The sequence below is a fragment of the Cyanistes caeruleus genome, chromosome 26 (genome assembly GCF_971803275.1).
Source record: "Cyanistes caeruleus chromosome 26, bCyaCae1.hap1.1, whole genome shotgun sequence".
Taxonomy (NCBI): Eukaryota; Metazoa; Chordata; class Aves; order Passeriformes; family Paridae; genus Cyanistes; species Cyanistes caeruleus.
Genome location: NC_141726.1, coordinates 5366408 through 5381850, shown reverse-complemented (window position 1 = coordinate 5381850; position 15443 = coordinate 5366408). Strand labels below are relative to the sequence as shown.

Genomic DNA, 15443 nt, shown 5'->3' with positions numbered 1-15443 from the left:
GAAACCCAAAGGGATTTCTCCAGCTGCAGGATCTGCAGGGGGTTGAGCAGCCAGAGCTCTGCTGGGCTCTCTCCATCCACAGGGAAACTGCACAAATTCAGCTGCCCCCAGATAAAAGCACTTTGTGACTCAGAAACTGACAGTGAAGAGGTCTGGGGGGGTTTGATGTCGCTCTTTCCGTGCAGGTGAGCCTGGAGCACCGACCTGCCTCTTCTCCCCCTTCACCAGCCTCACCTGGAGGCCAAAGCAGCCAGCCAGGGCCAGGAGCTGCATCCCTCTGTGCATCCCCTGCGAGCAGAGCCCAGCTCCAGCTCTCCTGGAATCGCCTCCCCAGGACAATCCTGATCTCATCCTGCCACAAACCAAGGCCAGGCAGAGCCCAACCACCCACAGACACAAATTAAGGAAAATAATTGCCTTTAATGCCACACATTAAAGGGAAAATAAAGTCACCCAGCACAGAGGCTCCAAAAACCGGCAGAGTTTTTATTCCCCTCAGTACAGAATATTCTTTACAGCATCAAAAAATAAAAACAAACCCCACTCTAGACACGCACAGATAGTGTTGTGGATTTCAGGATTTGCTGCTGGAACCTCTAGGGAAGGAGAGAGGGCAGTGCACAGAGAAACCCTCACACCCCATCCCAGTTTCCTGCGGAGATCAGAGCTCCCTGGGGGCTACAACCACTGCTGGGCTTCTGCAGCACGAGCTCTGCTGGCTCCTGCCAGCCCAGGAGGCTGCTGCTGCATTCAGCATCCAGGGAATCCTGGGCACAGCCATCCTGAGATGCAAAACTCCTTTAAAACTGCTTAAAACTGCTTTAAAACTGCTTAAAACTGCTTAAAACTGCTTTAAAACTGCTTTAAAACTGCTTTAAAACTGCTTTAAAACTGCTTTAAAACTGCTTTAAAACTGCTTTAAAACTGCTTTAAAACTGCTTTAAAACTGCTTTAAAACGCCTTAAAACTGCTTTAAACTGCTTTAAAACTGCTAAAAACACCACTTTGCAGGATCCACAGAGCACAGATGAGTCAGCTCCACGAGTCCTCCACACCTTCTCACACTCACACTTGGGTGGGGGGAAAAAACAGATCTCAAATCTTGGTCAGAGTCACTCGGCTGCTTCCTAATGAATTCTTACAGCTGACAGAGAAGGATTTTTTCCCTCCCTGCGAGCAGTTTTAAGGGAGTTCTAAAAGAGCTATCTGGGGAACGAATTAGTGCTTCAAACCCAAGTTAGAAATCTATAAAACAGATTAGTACACTTCATGTAAGGCCACAAACACTGCGAGGTGTCAGCGCGACTCTTTAGGATCATTAAACTTAAGCTTTTAATTAGCATAAGCTTTACACCTCCAGTGCTGATTTTTCAGTTCCAGGGGTAGATGGAGCTTCCTGAGCCCCCTGGGAGGTGTCAGGGACAAGGGGGGGGCACAGCCAGGTATCGCTCCTGCCCGATCCGATCCCATCCACTGAGCAACAACCCCGCGGTTCCGAGGCAGGAACAAGTCCTGGACGGCCAAACCCAGCGGCTCAGGCTGGGAACACGGATCTGTGGCCCTCCCAAGCTGCCCTTCCCAGCAGAATTCAGCAAAACAAATCCTCCCTCCCTGCTGGTTTGGCTTTTAAAGGTGAGAGGGAGCTTTAGGATCCGGAGTCACGCCGGAGGTGAGGGCTCAGCTCGGAGCCAGAGCTGCAGCATGGCCAGGGTGGGCTCTTTTTGGGTAAAATTGCTTCTGAAGAGAAGCTCCAGGCACTGCTTACCTTGACAATTCGGACCATTGCTTTCAGTTCAAGTTTTTAAAGTGCAAAACTTCGTAGAGTCTTTGGGTTAAAAAAGCATCAATTCCCACAGGGAGCCGCAGGGCGACTGGCAGCCGTGAGAGTGCCCCAGACACTCACACAAAAACTCCAGCTCTGCTCCCTCTTTGATTTCACACTGGCAGCAGCTGCTGCAAATCCCCTCCCTGCCCAGGCAGGTGATGTGTTGTTCCAGAGCCCTGGATTTCATCCCAGCCCTTGGGTGGGGGATGCTGAGAGGGGCTGTGGTGGTGCCTGGGCTGTTTGCAGGAGGAGCAGGCGCTGCTGCAGCTCCCCCCTGGTTCTCCCCACACCTCCCAGCAGCACTGTAAACTGTGAATAAATACATCCAAGGGCATCTCGTGCTTTCCCTAAGAGCAAGGTATAAAAATCCGTGTTAGGTTTCTGAAGCTTTGGTCTAAGCTGGGCTGTGACATCCTCTGAGCTGCTCCAGAGCCCTTGGAAGGTTCCCTGCTTCCAGCAGGATCCAGGCCACGGCCTCGGGGGGCTTCTCCTCTCTCAGAACATGAACAGATCGTCCTTCTCTGCCGTGCCAGGGTCGATTTTGTTCCAGTCCATAGGGGACAGAGTCTCTGCACTCTGGATGTCCTGAGCAGTCAGCCCCGTGTCCAGGACCTGGGGGTTTGTCCTGGACTGGGCCAGCCTGGGGGGACACAGAACACGGAGTGAAACGCGGTTCCTGCTGCGCCCCAGCGCTGCCCTCCCCACCCCAACCCCCCCCAGTGCCTCGGGAACGCTCAGGAAGGGCCAAAAGACAACGGGGGGAGCTGGCACAGGACACCCACAGCACTCCCCAGCCTTGCTGCTGGCTTCTCCCAGCATTTCCCCTGCAGGCACGCCGGGAATGTGCAAGGCTGGCCAGGCCACGGGAGAGCAGTGCTCTCCTCCCCGGAGCCAGCCCCGGAACAGGGACTGTCCCTGCCTCAGGACAGCCCCAGCTGATGTTCAGCAGCCCCAGCTGATGCTCAGCAGCCCCAGAATCAGCCTTTTCATCCCAAATGTCACACAAAGCCCAAGCAGCCCCGGGTTGTTGCTGTGTGAGAATACCGAGGCGTCACTCAGACGTTTGGGGTTTCGTCCAGGGGGAGGCACAAGGTCAAAAAGAGCCTGAGAAAAGGCCCAGTTTTGGATAAAGAAGAGAAAGGTGCAGCTGTGATGATGTGGCAGGGATGGATCTGGGAGCAGCCCAAACTCTGAGTCAGCAGGGGCTGAGGGTGGTGGAGCAGAGCAGAATAAAGCCCCAAAGCAGCGCCAGAGCAGCCCCAGTGGGGCAGGGAGAACAGAGCAGGACATAAATCAGCCCTGGGACGAGGCTGTGGGGAAGGGGAAGCTGTAAAATCATCCCTGAGAGACCAAATGGGACCCCAAGGGCTGAGCAGGAGCTGCTGCAAACCTTTCTCCTGCCTCACTCCCTCCTCCAGCACCTCCCAGCCCCAGGGGGAGGAAGAGGAGGAGGAAGAGGAGAAGGAAGAGGAGGATGGGAGCCATGTAAACCACACCAACCCTGCCAGGAAAACCCACCCGAAAGGAAATGGGTTTGTTTGGCTTTGCTCAGCAACACGGGCAAGGAAGCCTTCAATTTGGAGTGGAAAAAGGAATAAACCCCACACCCCCTGAATTTCTGGGCTGGGGAAGAGCAAAGCCCCAAGTGCCAGAAGCTGGGAGCAGCAGCCTGAAAAAGCCTCGGTGAGTGGGAGCAGACACAGCAACTGCTCGGGGAATTAAATTCCCTATCACACACAGCCTCTCTCCATCCTTAAAAGGTTGTCAAAATATTTGGCTTATCAGGCAGCCTTAAAGCCTATCTTTCAATTACCAGCCCAGGCAATGATGGGGCAGCTGCCTAGGTCAGATCACGGCCCTGATTAGATTAAGGAGCATTATTAAAAGCTCAGCCACCAGCCAAGTCTCTGGGGCTGCTCCCCGTGCTGAACTCGTGAAGGGAGTTATGAGAATTACCTTGAAAACGCCTCGTCGAGCCCATCATCCATTTCCTTTGTTAAGAGATAAAAAGAGAGACAAGTAGTTGCTAAGAGAACTGCACAAAAGTGTGTTTAGAGATCTTGGCTCTGCGCTCAGACAGAAAAATATCGGTGCCTGTTGGCTTCAGTGGGCTCCTCTGCAATCTGCCTCCTCTCCAGGGGAAAGGGTGAACTCCAGGCTTGGCCCCTTCCCTCCATCCCTGCTCCCAGGAGAGTGAGATCCAGCAGTCCCTGGGGCTTTTCTGCACCAGGATCACGGAGGGCAGCCCTGCACTGGCACAGTAAAAGCAGCTCTGGGCCCCCTCAGCTCTGCTCTGCTCCCAGGAAAACCCTGGAGCTGCTTGGGAGAAAGGTTTTCCATGCTCTGTGCGAGGGCTGCTCCCAAAATCCTGTGATGCACTTACAGACTTAATGCAATTAATAAATAAAGTATGAAAACTCTGTAAGCAGGGAAGGATTGGAGATTGCTGATAAGCCCCCAGGATTTGATTTAGCCTTAGAGCTGATCTTCAGGTTTAACCCAAAAGCCTCAGGCTCAAGGAGTGGGCTCCAGGCAAAGGCAATTCCTTCATTCCTGATCCTGCAATTCCCCAAAACCCAGCAGGCAGGGGGGCTCCAGAGAGGGGCTGTGGCCCCAAAGGAAAGTGGGGCTTCATGGGTTTGTGGTCAGAGAACCATGGAATGGTTTGGGTGGGAAACCTTAAATCCCACCTCCAGTGCTCCAGCCTGGCCTTGGGCACTGCCAGGGATCCAGGGGCAGCCAAATCCTCTCTGGGCACCCCGTGCCAGGGCCTGCCCACCCTCCCAGGGAGGAATTCCTTCCCAAAATCCCAGCCAGCCCCACCCTCTTCCAGCCACGGAGAGGCTCCCTGGTGGATGCACACCCAGGGCTGCATCATCACTCTTCCATCACAGACTCATGAAATAATTAAGCCACAGGACTGAGGACGTTTCCAAGAAGCCATCCAAGCTCCCACAGACACCAACAGGAGCAGGGAGAAATAAGACTTAACAATGAACATAAATATAACTGGGTTTTAGTGAGCAGTAAACAAAAGCCATCAGCCTAATGATTTCTGCCCCTGAACAGAGCAGTTAGGTGCTCTCTCAATTAAGTGACAAACCACTGAGAAATGCTGCTCCAGAAGAAGGAATATTCAATTACCTGCCAGCAGCATTTTTCACATTTGTGAGTTTATCCCCCGAGCCCAGAAGGGGCAGCAGGCCCTGAACACTCATGGATCACCTCTGGGAACACCCCTGAGCGGCTCAGGCACCCCCCAGCCCCCAGTTTGTCCCAGGAGAAGCCCTGGGAGGGCAGCAGGAGCGCTCCTGGCCGTGCCTTACCCACAGCACGTTGTTGTTGACCGAGGGGCCGGGCCCGAAGCTGCTGTTGTCCAGCTGTGGTGACTCCGTGCTGCTGCCCAGGGGGGACCTGGCAGGACCCTCCAAATCCAGCAAGTTCCCCGTGGCTGCTGCTGTGGGGAGAGCACAGAGGGGATCAGGGGAGAGCAGCACACACAGGCAAACCTTCCCTGCAGGAATCCCTGCCCTGCAGGAATCCCTGCCCTGCAGGAATCCCTGCCCTGCAGGAGTGGAATCCAAGGGCAGCAGCAAATTCCCTTTGGGGGCCCCAAATCTGAGCCCTGAGGGGCTGTGGCTTGTCCAGCACGTCCAGGTCAGGCACCGAGGACTCCCAAGGGAGATTCAGGCCAGGCTCATCCCTCCTTTGGGATCCATCCTCCCTTGGGAAGGCTCCTGGGTGCCCACTCGGGGTCAGGGTGAGCCTCAGGGCAGCATCAGCTGAACTGGTGTTTTATAGGGCTGAGGGCAATAAAACAAATAAATTTCACCCCCTGGGTGAAGTTCAGCCCTTGGAGAGCCTCAAGCCCTCCCCAGCAGCCTGCCCTGGGCTGGGGGCTGGAGCATCCCAGCTCTGGGAGGTGCTGGAGCTCATTCCATCACCCATGGCAGCCCCAGGCTGGACTCATCCCAACGTGCCACCCTTTGGGAGAGATTCCTCCAGGCCTGAGCCTTCAGGAAGAAGCAGGATGTGCCAGCCTGGAAGGAAGCCCAGTTTAATGCTATTTTTCTCCATGCCAAATCCTCTTATCTCTGTGGCCAGCGTGGAGGGGGGGGATGAGCCTTTTGTCCCACTTCTCCCTGTCCTGCACCTCAGAGGCAGCCAGGCCCCGAGCTGTGAGGGGATTTATGATTTAACTGTTTTATTTCACACATTTCCCCTTCCTTGGGGGCACCTGGATGTTCACCCCCCTCAGCCCAGGGCATGGTGAGCGTTTGGGGTGTGACACAGCCCCAAAAACCGAGCTTGGGATGTGCTCAGATCCAGGCTGAGCTCGTAAGGACATCACAGCCAATCTGCCTGGGGCAGGAGCAAACAGATCTGGGGTGGCAATAGGGGATGTTTTAGGGCGAGAAGGAAGCGCTCAGCTGGCAGCCAAAACACTCTGAAATGTTCTCCTGGCCTTCAGAACCCTCCCAGAACCACCCTGTTTGGGGAAAATCCTTCAGGAATTTTTTTTTTCAGGAAAATCCTGTTCCCTGCCCTGTTCAGGGTAACCCCTCATTCCTCATGGACACTCCTCCATTCCTCAGGGACAATCCCCCATCCCTCAGGAACACTCCCCGTCCCTCATGGACACTCCTCCATTCCTCAGGGACACTCCTCCATTCCTCAGGGACACTGCCCCATCCCTCAGGGACACTGCCCCATCCCTCAGGGACACTGCCCCATCCCTCAGGGACACTGCCCCATCCCTCAGGGACACTGCCCCATCCCTCAGGGACAATCCCCCATCCCTCAGGGACAATCCCCCATCCCTCAGGGACACTCTCCTGTCCCTCAGGGACACTCTCCTGTCCCTCAGAGACAATCCCCCATCCCTCAGGGACAATCTCCCATCCCTCAGAGACAATCCCCCATCCCTCAGAGACAATCCCCCATCCCTCAGGGACAATCCCCCATCCCTCAGGGACAATCCCCCATCCCTCAGGGACACTCTCCCGTCCCTCAGGGACACTCCCCGTCCCTCAGGGACACTCCCCGTCCCTCAGGCCGTTCCCTGCCCAGGACAGTCCCCAGGCTGTCCCCAGGCCCAGAGCAGGCCCTGCTGTGCTGCCTCACGTGTGACAGGCCGGGCAGGAGCTTCCGAGCCGGGGCTGCTCGTCCCTTCTGCGTCCAGGATGGCCCTTTCCCGCTTCTCCTTCTCTGCAGAAGAAGGAAATCCCATCACTGCCTGCCAGGTTTTAGGGAGGAGGGATGGGGACAGCTCGGCCAGGCCTCCTGTGGCTGCTTTTATCACCTCGTGGAAGGTGAAAGCAAAAATCCCAACAGGGCACCTCAGGGCCTCCTTTAAGTGCAGCCAAAATCCGGCTGGATTTGCAAGGCTGCCAAAAGAAACCTGGAAATTCGGGAGGCAGGAGGGAAATGCACTGAGAAAGCTGAGAAAACACCAGAGCCACCCCCCGAGCTTCCCCGTGAAGAGGGGAGCGAAACTCACCTTCCTTTGCGGCCTGCCAGAACTCGAAGGCGATTTTGAAGGCCTGGGCCACGGTGAGGGTGACAGCCTGAGCCTGCAGGGGAGAAATCACTGAAATCTCTGTTCTACCTGGCTGTGAGCTGAGCACCCAACACTGCTGGGGCTGGCAGAGCCACCCAACACTGCTGGGGCACTGCAGGCTGGGCCAGGGAGGGGACAGGGCTGGCCCTGAGCTGTCCTGGGCTGTCCCAGCCTGTCCTGGGCTGTCCCAGCCTGTCCTGGGCTGTCCCTGGGCTGTCCCAGCCTGTCCTGGGCTGTCCCAGCCTGTCCCTGGGCTCTCCCAGCCTGTCCCTGGGCTGTCCCTGGGCTATCCCAGCCTGTCCCTGGGCTGTCCCTGGGCTATCCCAGCCTGTCCCTGGGCTGTCCCAGCCTGTCCCTGGGCTGTCCCAGCCTGTCCCTGGGCTGTCCCAGCCTGTCCCTGGACTGTCCTGGGCTGTCCCTGGGCTGTCCCAGCCTGTCTCTACCCTGGAGATGACGGATGGGGAGAGAGCAGCCTCTCAGAGCTGCTCCCCACACCTCACCATGACCCAACCACCCCAGGCCCTTCCCTGCAGGCCAGGAGAACAGCCAGGAGCACCAACAGCTCCCAGGGATCAGCCCCAGAGCCCAGAGAGCTCGGGAGGGACAGCCTGGCACGGGCAGCAGGGTTTGTCCTGTGCCACCAGCCCTGCCCCGGCTGCAGGGCCAGAAATGCCAATTCCAGAGGAGCAGGCAGAGCTCAGGAGCAGCCCCAGCACCAGCAGGGCACAGGGAACGCTCCCAACACCCAGAGCCTCCAGCCTGAGCTTGGTTTCCCAAAGCAGGAACAGAACAAAGCCAGAGCCAGGACTGGAACCAGCTGCCAGGGGCTGGGGGGGCACAGCCAGGGCACAGCACCCCCAAAAAGCCAGGCAGGGGGGCAAGGAGACCCCCAGAGCCATCAGTGCCAACTAAGGCTGGCAAGCAGGAGAGCTCATTTGAATGTTGGAGCTATTTACATCCTTGATGGAAGTGCAAATGCTTTATGGCAAAAAAACCTTAAATATGGTAATTAAGTATGAAACTCCTCACAGCTGTTTACAATTTAAGCTGTCACATCTGAATCAAGTTTAATAGACCCAGCTACTGCTGAGAATTACCCAGGAACTAAAATTATGGACTAATTATATGCCTGTGACTGGGAGCTGTGGTGCATCCAGGGACCCTGCCCTGGGGAGGGCTGGCTCCCAGCCTGGGAGCAGGGATCACCTCAGCAGCAGGACGCTCCTGCAAGTTACAGGCCAGGAAAAAGGAAGTTATTCCTAGTTTTTTTTTGCCATAAAAGGCTTTGGAGAACTTTATTTGGAGGGGGATGCACTGAGCTGATGTAGCACTGAGATAATTCTTTTAGCACCAGGAAGATTTAAATTTTAATTTGCAGAGAGAGGCTTATCTTGGCCATGCAAGGATGGGAGCACACGCCGAGGACAGGAGAGACAACTTGTAGCTCCCATTATTCTCTCCAAGGGGAAAAAAATGAGCTGGGAGAAGCAGGGAATATTAACAGAGCTGAGCTCCAGGCACAGGGATGCTCCTGAGGTGGGAATGGCCCTCACAGGGGATTTGGGACACCCTACTCTCCGTGCAGGGGGCACCAGGAAAGGATTTCTGGGGGCAGAGGGGTCTGAGCTGCCCTTGCTCTTCCCTGAAGCCCCTCCCTGGCACGGGGAGGGGGCTCAGTCCCAGCTCTGGCTCCACCAGGGCTCTCCTTGCCCCACCTCTCTCTCTCCTCACCAGGTCCCTTCCCATCCTGGAGCACTGACTCGGCAGCAGAAGATCCCAGGAGGGTTCACAGTGAGAGCCACTCTGTCCCACACCCGAGTCCCCACTCTGAGCCCCATCCCCATCCCACAGCGGGGTCTCCTGAGGGGGGACACGGCCCCAGCTGCAAGGATCCCAGCAAACCAAATCCATGGAGCTGCCAGGGAGCCCCTGGGCACCTCCTGCCCAAGCCCCAGGGCTCAGGATGCTGCTCCCAGGGGAGTGGGGCAGGGAATGCAGCAAGGAGGGGCTCTGCAGGGGTTGGTGCAGCAGCCTGGGAGCTGTCCCTGTCCCCAGCACCCCTGCACTGACCATTTTGCGCTTGGTGCACAGGAAGGCGTGGCACTCCAGGTTCTCATTCAGCTGGTTCTGGGCGATGTAGGCGAACACTTTGTCGTGGCTCTTGTCTGCCGTGCAGTAGGAAATCCTGAGAGGCACAAGGACACGGCCCTGAGCTCGGGGAGAGGCTCCAAACCCTCCTGGGGCTGCCAGGGCCGAGCAGGGAGCACGGGGAGGGCACAGGGAGGGCACCAGGCTTGGCACAACTCCCTCCCAGAGAGGAGGAGCTGGGCACTGAGAGAAGCCAGGGTGAGTTCTTCAAAGAGAAGAAAGAGTTTCTTTCACCTTGTGGGACGGGACAGGTTAGAGAAAGGGAAGATTCCAGCAGACCAGCACCTCACAAGTGCTCTGCCTTGCTCTGAAGGCTTTCCTTGGACGATAAGGAAGGAGAAGGGAGCTGTTCTCAGCCTGGGATTTCATCTTCAGGTTCAAAGCAAGGGTGCCCAGGACAGGCTCTGGGATTTGCAGCAGCAGCTCCTGAGCTCAGGGAAGGTGGGAGGGAGGCTCAGCCTCCTCACTGGAGCATCCCCAGCATCCCTGGGGCTCTCCCAGCCCCTGGGCAGGGCAGGCCTGACCCTGGAATGCCCAACCAGGCTGTGGAAGAGCAGCAGGCTGAGAGGTTTAGGGAGCTCAGGCTGTGCCTGAGGGCTCAGCTCCCTTCTGTGACCCCTCAGCATCATCCCCTGCCAGCACAGTGCAAGCTGGGAAGAGCTAGCAGCCAGCAAAGCCTCTCTCTCCTGACCAAACAGGTGCTAAAGCCAGAGAAAAGCCCAGGAAGAAGTGGGATTTTCAGCAGAAGTTCCTTCAGGCCCCATTTTGCCCCTCCAGCTCCTGCTCTCGCTGCCCCTGAGAGTTTGCAGAGAGGGGATTTCAAAAAGCCACATTCAAAGTTTATTTACACATGATTTCACCCACCTCCCTTCCCACACCTCTGCACCAGCCAGGGCTGATGGAGAGCAGCCCAAAACCCACCTGTAAATGGAGATGTTCTCGATGAGCTCGTTGGTCCTGCTGTCGTTCAGCACGATCCCGCGGGGTGACACTTTCAGGGTCACTTTCTGCAGCTTCTTCCCACTTGCTTTTGCCTTTGGGAGGGAAAGAGGGAGGGGAAATCCCGGGATTTTAATGCTGGCACCTCCAAAGATGCACCCCGGGCTGATTCTGCTGCCAGACAGAGCGTGGTTAACCCTTCCCTTCCCTGCAGCAGGGATTTGAGCTGGCAGGGACACATCCCACCTAGCACCTCCCCAGGGATGTCCCCAGGGATGTCCTCAGGGATGTCCCCAGGGCCACAGGAGCTGTGCTGGGAGCAGGATGGGCCTAACCAACCCCAGTCCAGTGGTAAAGCACACCCTGGACAGGACATCAGCTTAAAACCAGACTTTCACAAGCTGCTTTCTCTTACTGATCAGCCTGGTGCTTTCAGCCTGCAGCTCGCTGCCCCAAATCATCACATCCAGCACATCCAACTAGCTCCAGGCTGGAGTCCTCAGCCCCACCCCCGGGGCACCTCAAAGCCGTGCCCAGAGAGTCCTGCCCAGCCCCAGGGCTTTACTGAAGAGCTCCATTCCCAGTGGATCAGAGATGTGAAGGGCTCTGCCAGCAGCTCCCGTTCAGTGGAGCAATTCCCTCCTTTCCCTGCTGGCCAGGAGAGGATCCAGCACTCCCCACCCCATTGAGCTTTATGGCACAGCTGGGGCTCTGCCTCATTCACTTTTACAAGGGCTTAAAGAAGCGTTAATTTTACCCAGAGCCTGGTGAGGCTCTGAGCTGGGAATGAGCTGGGAATCAGGGGGATGGCTGGGAATCAGGGGGATGGGCTGGGAATCAGGGGGATGGGCTGGGAATCAGGGGGATGGGCTGGGAATCCATCCCTCTGAGGTGACACTGGGGCAGTGGCTGGGACCTGGAGCAAGCTGTCCCCCCTCTAACCCTCCCAAATCCTGGGAAGGAGAGCTCAGGATGGCGCTGGCCAGGCTCCAAGCGCTGTCCCTGCTCTGCTGAGGGGACCCAGCCCCGGGGCAGGCTGATTCCAGCGGGTCAGAGCCTCCTCACACACCCTGGCTTATCACAGGGAGCCAGAGCCCAGCACATGCCAGCCTTCCCCATCCCACGGCCTGGGCTGATCCCAGGGGCTCCCCAGGAGCTGTCTGCACCTCCACCCACACTCCTGGAGGGGCTGGAGCTCCAAAATCCTGAGCCCCTGGAGCTCCAAAATCCTGAGCCCCTGGAGCTCCAAAATCCTGAGGCCCAGGAGCTGCAATCCTCACATCCCTGGAGCTCCAAAATCCTCACATCCCTGGAGAATCCTGAATTCCTGGAGCTGCAAAATCCTGAATTCCTGCAGCTGCAATCCCAAACCCCTGGAATTACACATCCCAGCACCCCCCAGCTCTGCAACTCTTTCCCGTGGGATTTCCCCCTCAGAGCGGGGCCAGCAGGGGACACTCACAGTGGCCACGATCCTTTTGACAGCGGCTGCAGAGAGCTCCTCTCCCTTGGGCTGCTCCACCAGGGTCATGCCCAGGTACTTGAGGCTGAAGAGCATTCCCTCCAGCAGCGTCTCCCGCGTGTCCGTCCAGTTCTCGGGCAGCTCTGGGGACACAAGGAAGGGCTGGATTCACTCCGAGCTCGGAGCAGGGGAGGCAGCAGCGCTCAGGAGCCTCTCCCCAAATCCCAAAGTGTTTCCCAGCAGCCACATCCCTTCAGGAGCCCCCAGGGAGAAGTGAGGGGAGCGCAGGGCTCGGTGCCACCCTGTGACCTGACCCTGCAAGAGGATAAACCGGGATTTGCTGCTAAACCCGGGCGGGATCCAGGTGAGGTGAATCAGGCACCTGCAGCCCCTGAAAGCACCGGGGGACTCTTCCCTGCAGGGCTGGGGGGCCGGAAGGAGGGCTCTAAACATGGGATAAGGGCGGCTGGAGAGGGGCAGGGGGTCCCCAGGGTGTGCAGGAGGGCGGGGGTCTCACCCCACATACCTGGAGAGGGGCAGGAAACAGCTCAGGACAGGCGGGATGCTGTGCTGGCCTGGCTGAAAATGGGGTGACAGGGTTTCTAAAAGCCAGGTGTCACACACCCACAGATGTCACACACCTCCAGGTGTCACACAGCCCCCACAGGTGTCACGCACAGGTGTGACACAGCCCTTCACGGGTGTCACACCCCTCCACCCCCGCTGTCCCCACGCCAGCCCCGCCCGTGTCCCGCTGCTGCCTGTCCCTAATCCCAGCAGTACCACGCCGGGCCAGCCTCATCGGCTCAGCGACAGCCACAAGTTGTGGCCTCGGGGGGTGCGGGGTGGCCCCCCCGGCCCCGGGTGGCCGCTCGCCACGGGGACATCGATCGAAGCCAGCAGCGGGACGAGGTCACCCAGTGCCCGCCGGGCTCCAGGGCTGGACAGGGGTACACGGGGACAGAGGGACACGAGGACACAGGGACACATGGACACGGGGACACAGGGACAGGGGGACACGGGGACAGCCCCCACCCAGCCCCGGCCAAGGGGCGCGCACCGGGCTGGATGCGGCCGAAAGCGAAGCTAAAAGTGCCAAGAACCGCCAGGAGCGAGCCCTGAGGCAGCGAGGGGGGAGCGCAGGCGGCCGCAGGAAGGGGAGAGAGCGGACGGGGCAGAGCCGAGGGAAAAGAAGGCGTAAAGCGGGGAAAAGTGAGCGCGGGGGCCGGGAGCGGGCAGAGGCCGGTGGGATGAGGGGGAGAAGGGGCTGGGTCTCACTCTTGTGCCGCCCGCCGGCCCAGGACGGTTTGTGGACGCTGGGGCTCCTCAGCAGGGCCCGACCCGCGGATTTGAGCGCGTCCATCCCGGCCCGGCCCGGCCCGGCCCCGCCGCAAACTTTCCTGAGGCGCCAGCGCTGACCGCGTCCGGGGGCGGGGCCATGCAAATGAGCCCTGGCGTCATCGCGTCACGCCCTGTGCCACGCCCACCCCGAAGTTGTGAGGGGCACCCGAAACTCCGGAGGGATAAAAAACAGCCCTGAGGGTCTCCAAAAAACTCTGAGGTTGTGAGGGGTCCCTGAAACTCCGGAGGGATCAAAAGCAGCCCTGAGGGTCTCCAAAAAACTCTGAGGTTGTGAGGGGTCCCTGAAACTCCGGCGGGATCATAAACAGCCCCGAGGGGTCCCCAAAACTCTGCGGGGGCCCCAAAAGTTGTGTGGGGTTCTTAAAGCTCCGCAGGGACACCAAACGCAATGGGACCCTAAAATTGTGCAGGGTTCCTAAAGCTCCTCGGGGTCCCCAAAACTCTGCAGGGTCCCAAAAGCTCCATGAGATCCTAAAGTTGTGCAGGGTCCAGAAAAGCCCATGGGGTCCCCAAAGCTCCATGGGGACCCTAAAGCTCTGCAGGGACCCCAAAGCTGTGCAGGGTCCCAAAAACTCTGTGGGGTCCCCAAAGCTCCTCAGGGACCCTAAAGCTGTGGAGGGTCCCTAAAGCTCCACGGGATCCTAAAGTTGTGCAGGGTCCCAAAAACTCTATGGCTACCCAAAAAACTCCACGGGGACCCCAAAACTGTGATAGGACCCCAAAGCAAAAAATCCCAAAAAATCGCTGTGTAAGGAACAAATTTAAGCCTGCTCTGTGCAAAAATACATCTTTGCTCAGGGGAAGATGCTCAGCGTTCCAGCTGCCACTGCAGCTCCTTTTGGGGTGTCCCCCTGTCCCTTGGGGCTGAGAGGAGGAGTTTTCCCACTCAATCCACCCCAATCAGACTCCCTGGAAGTCTGGAGTTTAAAATGTCCTTGTTTTAGGGAAAAAAAAAATAAAAATGGGAAGGCAGCTCCAACCTGCTGCTCCACACCCATTTCCCTGGGTGGGATTCCAGGCTTTCCTGCAGAGGGAAAACCCCAGGACAAGCAGGCCCTGGCAAAAAGAATCAATTTATTTACTTTTAATTCATGGAGTCCTGAGCCTGCAGAGCAGCGATTTTTTGGGGGAAACCTCCTGGTTCTCCTTCCTGCCGTCCATGTCCCATTTATTGTCCCCATTTATTGTCCCCGCTTCCCTCCTCCCCAGGTTATTTCCAGCTCTGCAAACGCAGGAATTGTGCAGCAGCTCCTCTCCCCTCCTGGAAACACCAGAGGAATCCGCGGTTTTTGCATCCTCGAGGAAATAAACTCATCTTTCCAGGGAGCCTTCTGCATTTTGGGGAAACTCCTGCAGGTTTTTGTGCTGCTGATGTGTTTTCCCAGCCGGTGGGGGCTGGCCCTGAATTTCTTTTGAAATTCTTTTGATTTTTCCCAAGGAATTTGCAGCCCTGGCTCCAAGGCCGGTGGCAGGAGGGCGGCTGCTCGTTTGCTGCCGGCTTTAATTAATGAGGGCAGCAAAGCCAGGCTTTGCTCTCTCCTCATGTTCACATTTATGGCAAACCAGGACGTGGCTCCCTCCTGATAAATGGGCTGAGAGGGCTCTGTCTAATTCCTGGGTGATAAAAACACCAATTGCTGACATTTCCCTCTGTTTTCCCTTCCTCTGACATTTCATTTAGGAGAAAACAACGCCAGCCACTCCAAATGTGCTCTCATTGACATTTGCTGGCCCTGATTAAGCCAGAGTTTGACAGAGAGGGGATGTCCCTGTCCCCAGGATCCCAAAATCCCCCCAGGGAATTCCTCCCAGGACAGGCTGAGCTGCTCCCAGCTCAGGAATCACCTCAGCTCACCCCACCCAGCCCAAATTAAACCAACCCCTCACTGCAGCCCGGCAGGAAATCCAATTTATAGTCATGCTAGGAACTCCAATTACCACAGCCATTAACAATTTGTTAATGAGTCAATTAACATGCTTTGGGATCTATGGAGAAAGGCCATTATAAATATGATGGCATCAAATACTGCACAAATAAAGATTTGAGTGTGCCAGGGGCTGCTGCTGGGTGCAGGTGGGACCAGCTCCACTGAGATCCTTCCCTGCCAGGACAGCCTGGAAGCTGCTGGGATGGCCAGGAATGCTGC

The 15443-nt window shown here is 57.2% G+C and overlaps 1 protein-coding gene across 21 annotated transcripts; it reads right to left on the bottom strand.

The window, feature by feature from the left end:
• Positions 1-466: 466 nt before the first annotated feature.
• Positions 467-15184, bottom strand: LDLRAP1 (low density lipoprotein receptor adaptor protein 1). Of its 21 annotated transcripts, none has more exons than XR_015279403.1 (11): positions 13213-15181; positions 12461-12513; positions 11935-12077; positions 10455-10567; positions 9456-9570; positions 7326-7398; positions 6950-7033; positions 5152-5282; positions 3782-3816; positions 1000-2465; positions 467-946 (listed from the first exon to the last, which is right to left on the bottom strand). XR_015279403.1 is itself a non-coding variant. In XM_086863627.1 (10 exons), the coding sequence occupies exons 3-10, from the start codon at positions 12028-12030 to the stop codon at positions 2321-2323; spliced, it is 792 nt and encodes a 263-aa protein (XP_086719753.1). In that variant the 5' UTR covers positions 12031-12077; positions 12461-12513; positions 14379-15184; the 3' UTR covers positions 467-2320. The 21 variants fall into 21 exon arrangements, 9 of the variants coding, with proteins under 9 accessions (XP_086719753.1, XP_023796929.2, XP_086719755.1 ...); XR_015279402.1 differs by having other exon boundaries at positions 467-960; positions 1002-2465; XR_015279405.1 differs by having other exon boundaries at positions 467-913; positions 959-2465; positions 5152-5279.
• Between the last annotated feature and the right edge of the window lie 259 nt (positions 15185-15443).

What these genes read in the sequence shown, in the direction of transcription:
- LDLRAP1 (XM_086863624.1), bottom strand. Translation starts at nt 13,297, where the DNA reads ATGGACGCGCTCAAATCCGCGGGTCGGGCCCTGCTGAGGAGCCCCAGC. An exon ending in TCAAAAGGATCGTGGCCACT is followed by an intron (nt 10,568 to 11,934) that starts GTGAGTGTCCCC and finishes TCCCTCCCAAAG; the next exon opens with GCAAAAGCAAGTGGGAAGAA. An exon ending in GAGAACATCTCCATTTACAG is followed by an intron (nt 9,571 to 10,454) that starts GTGGGTTTTGGG and finishes TGTGCCTCTCAG; the next exon opens with GATTTCCTACTGCACGGCAG.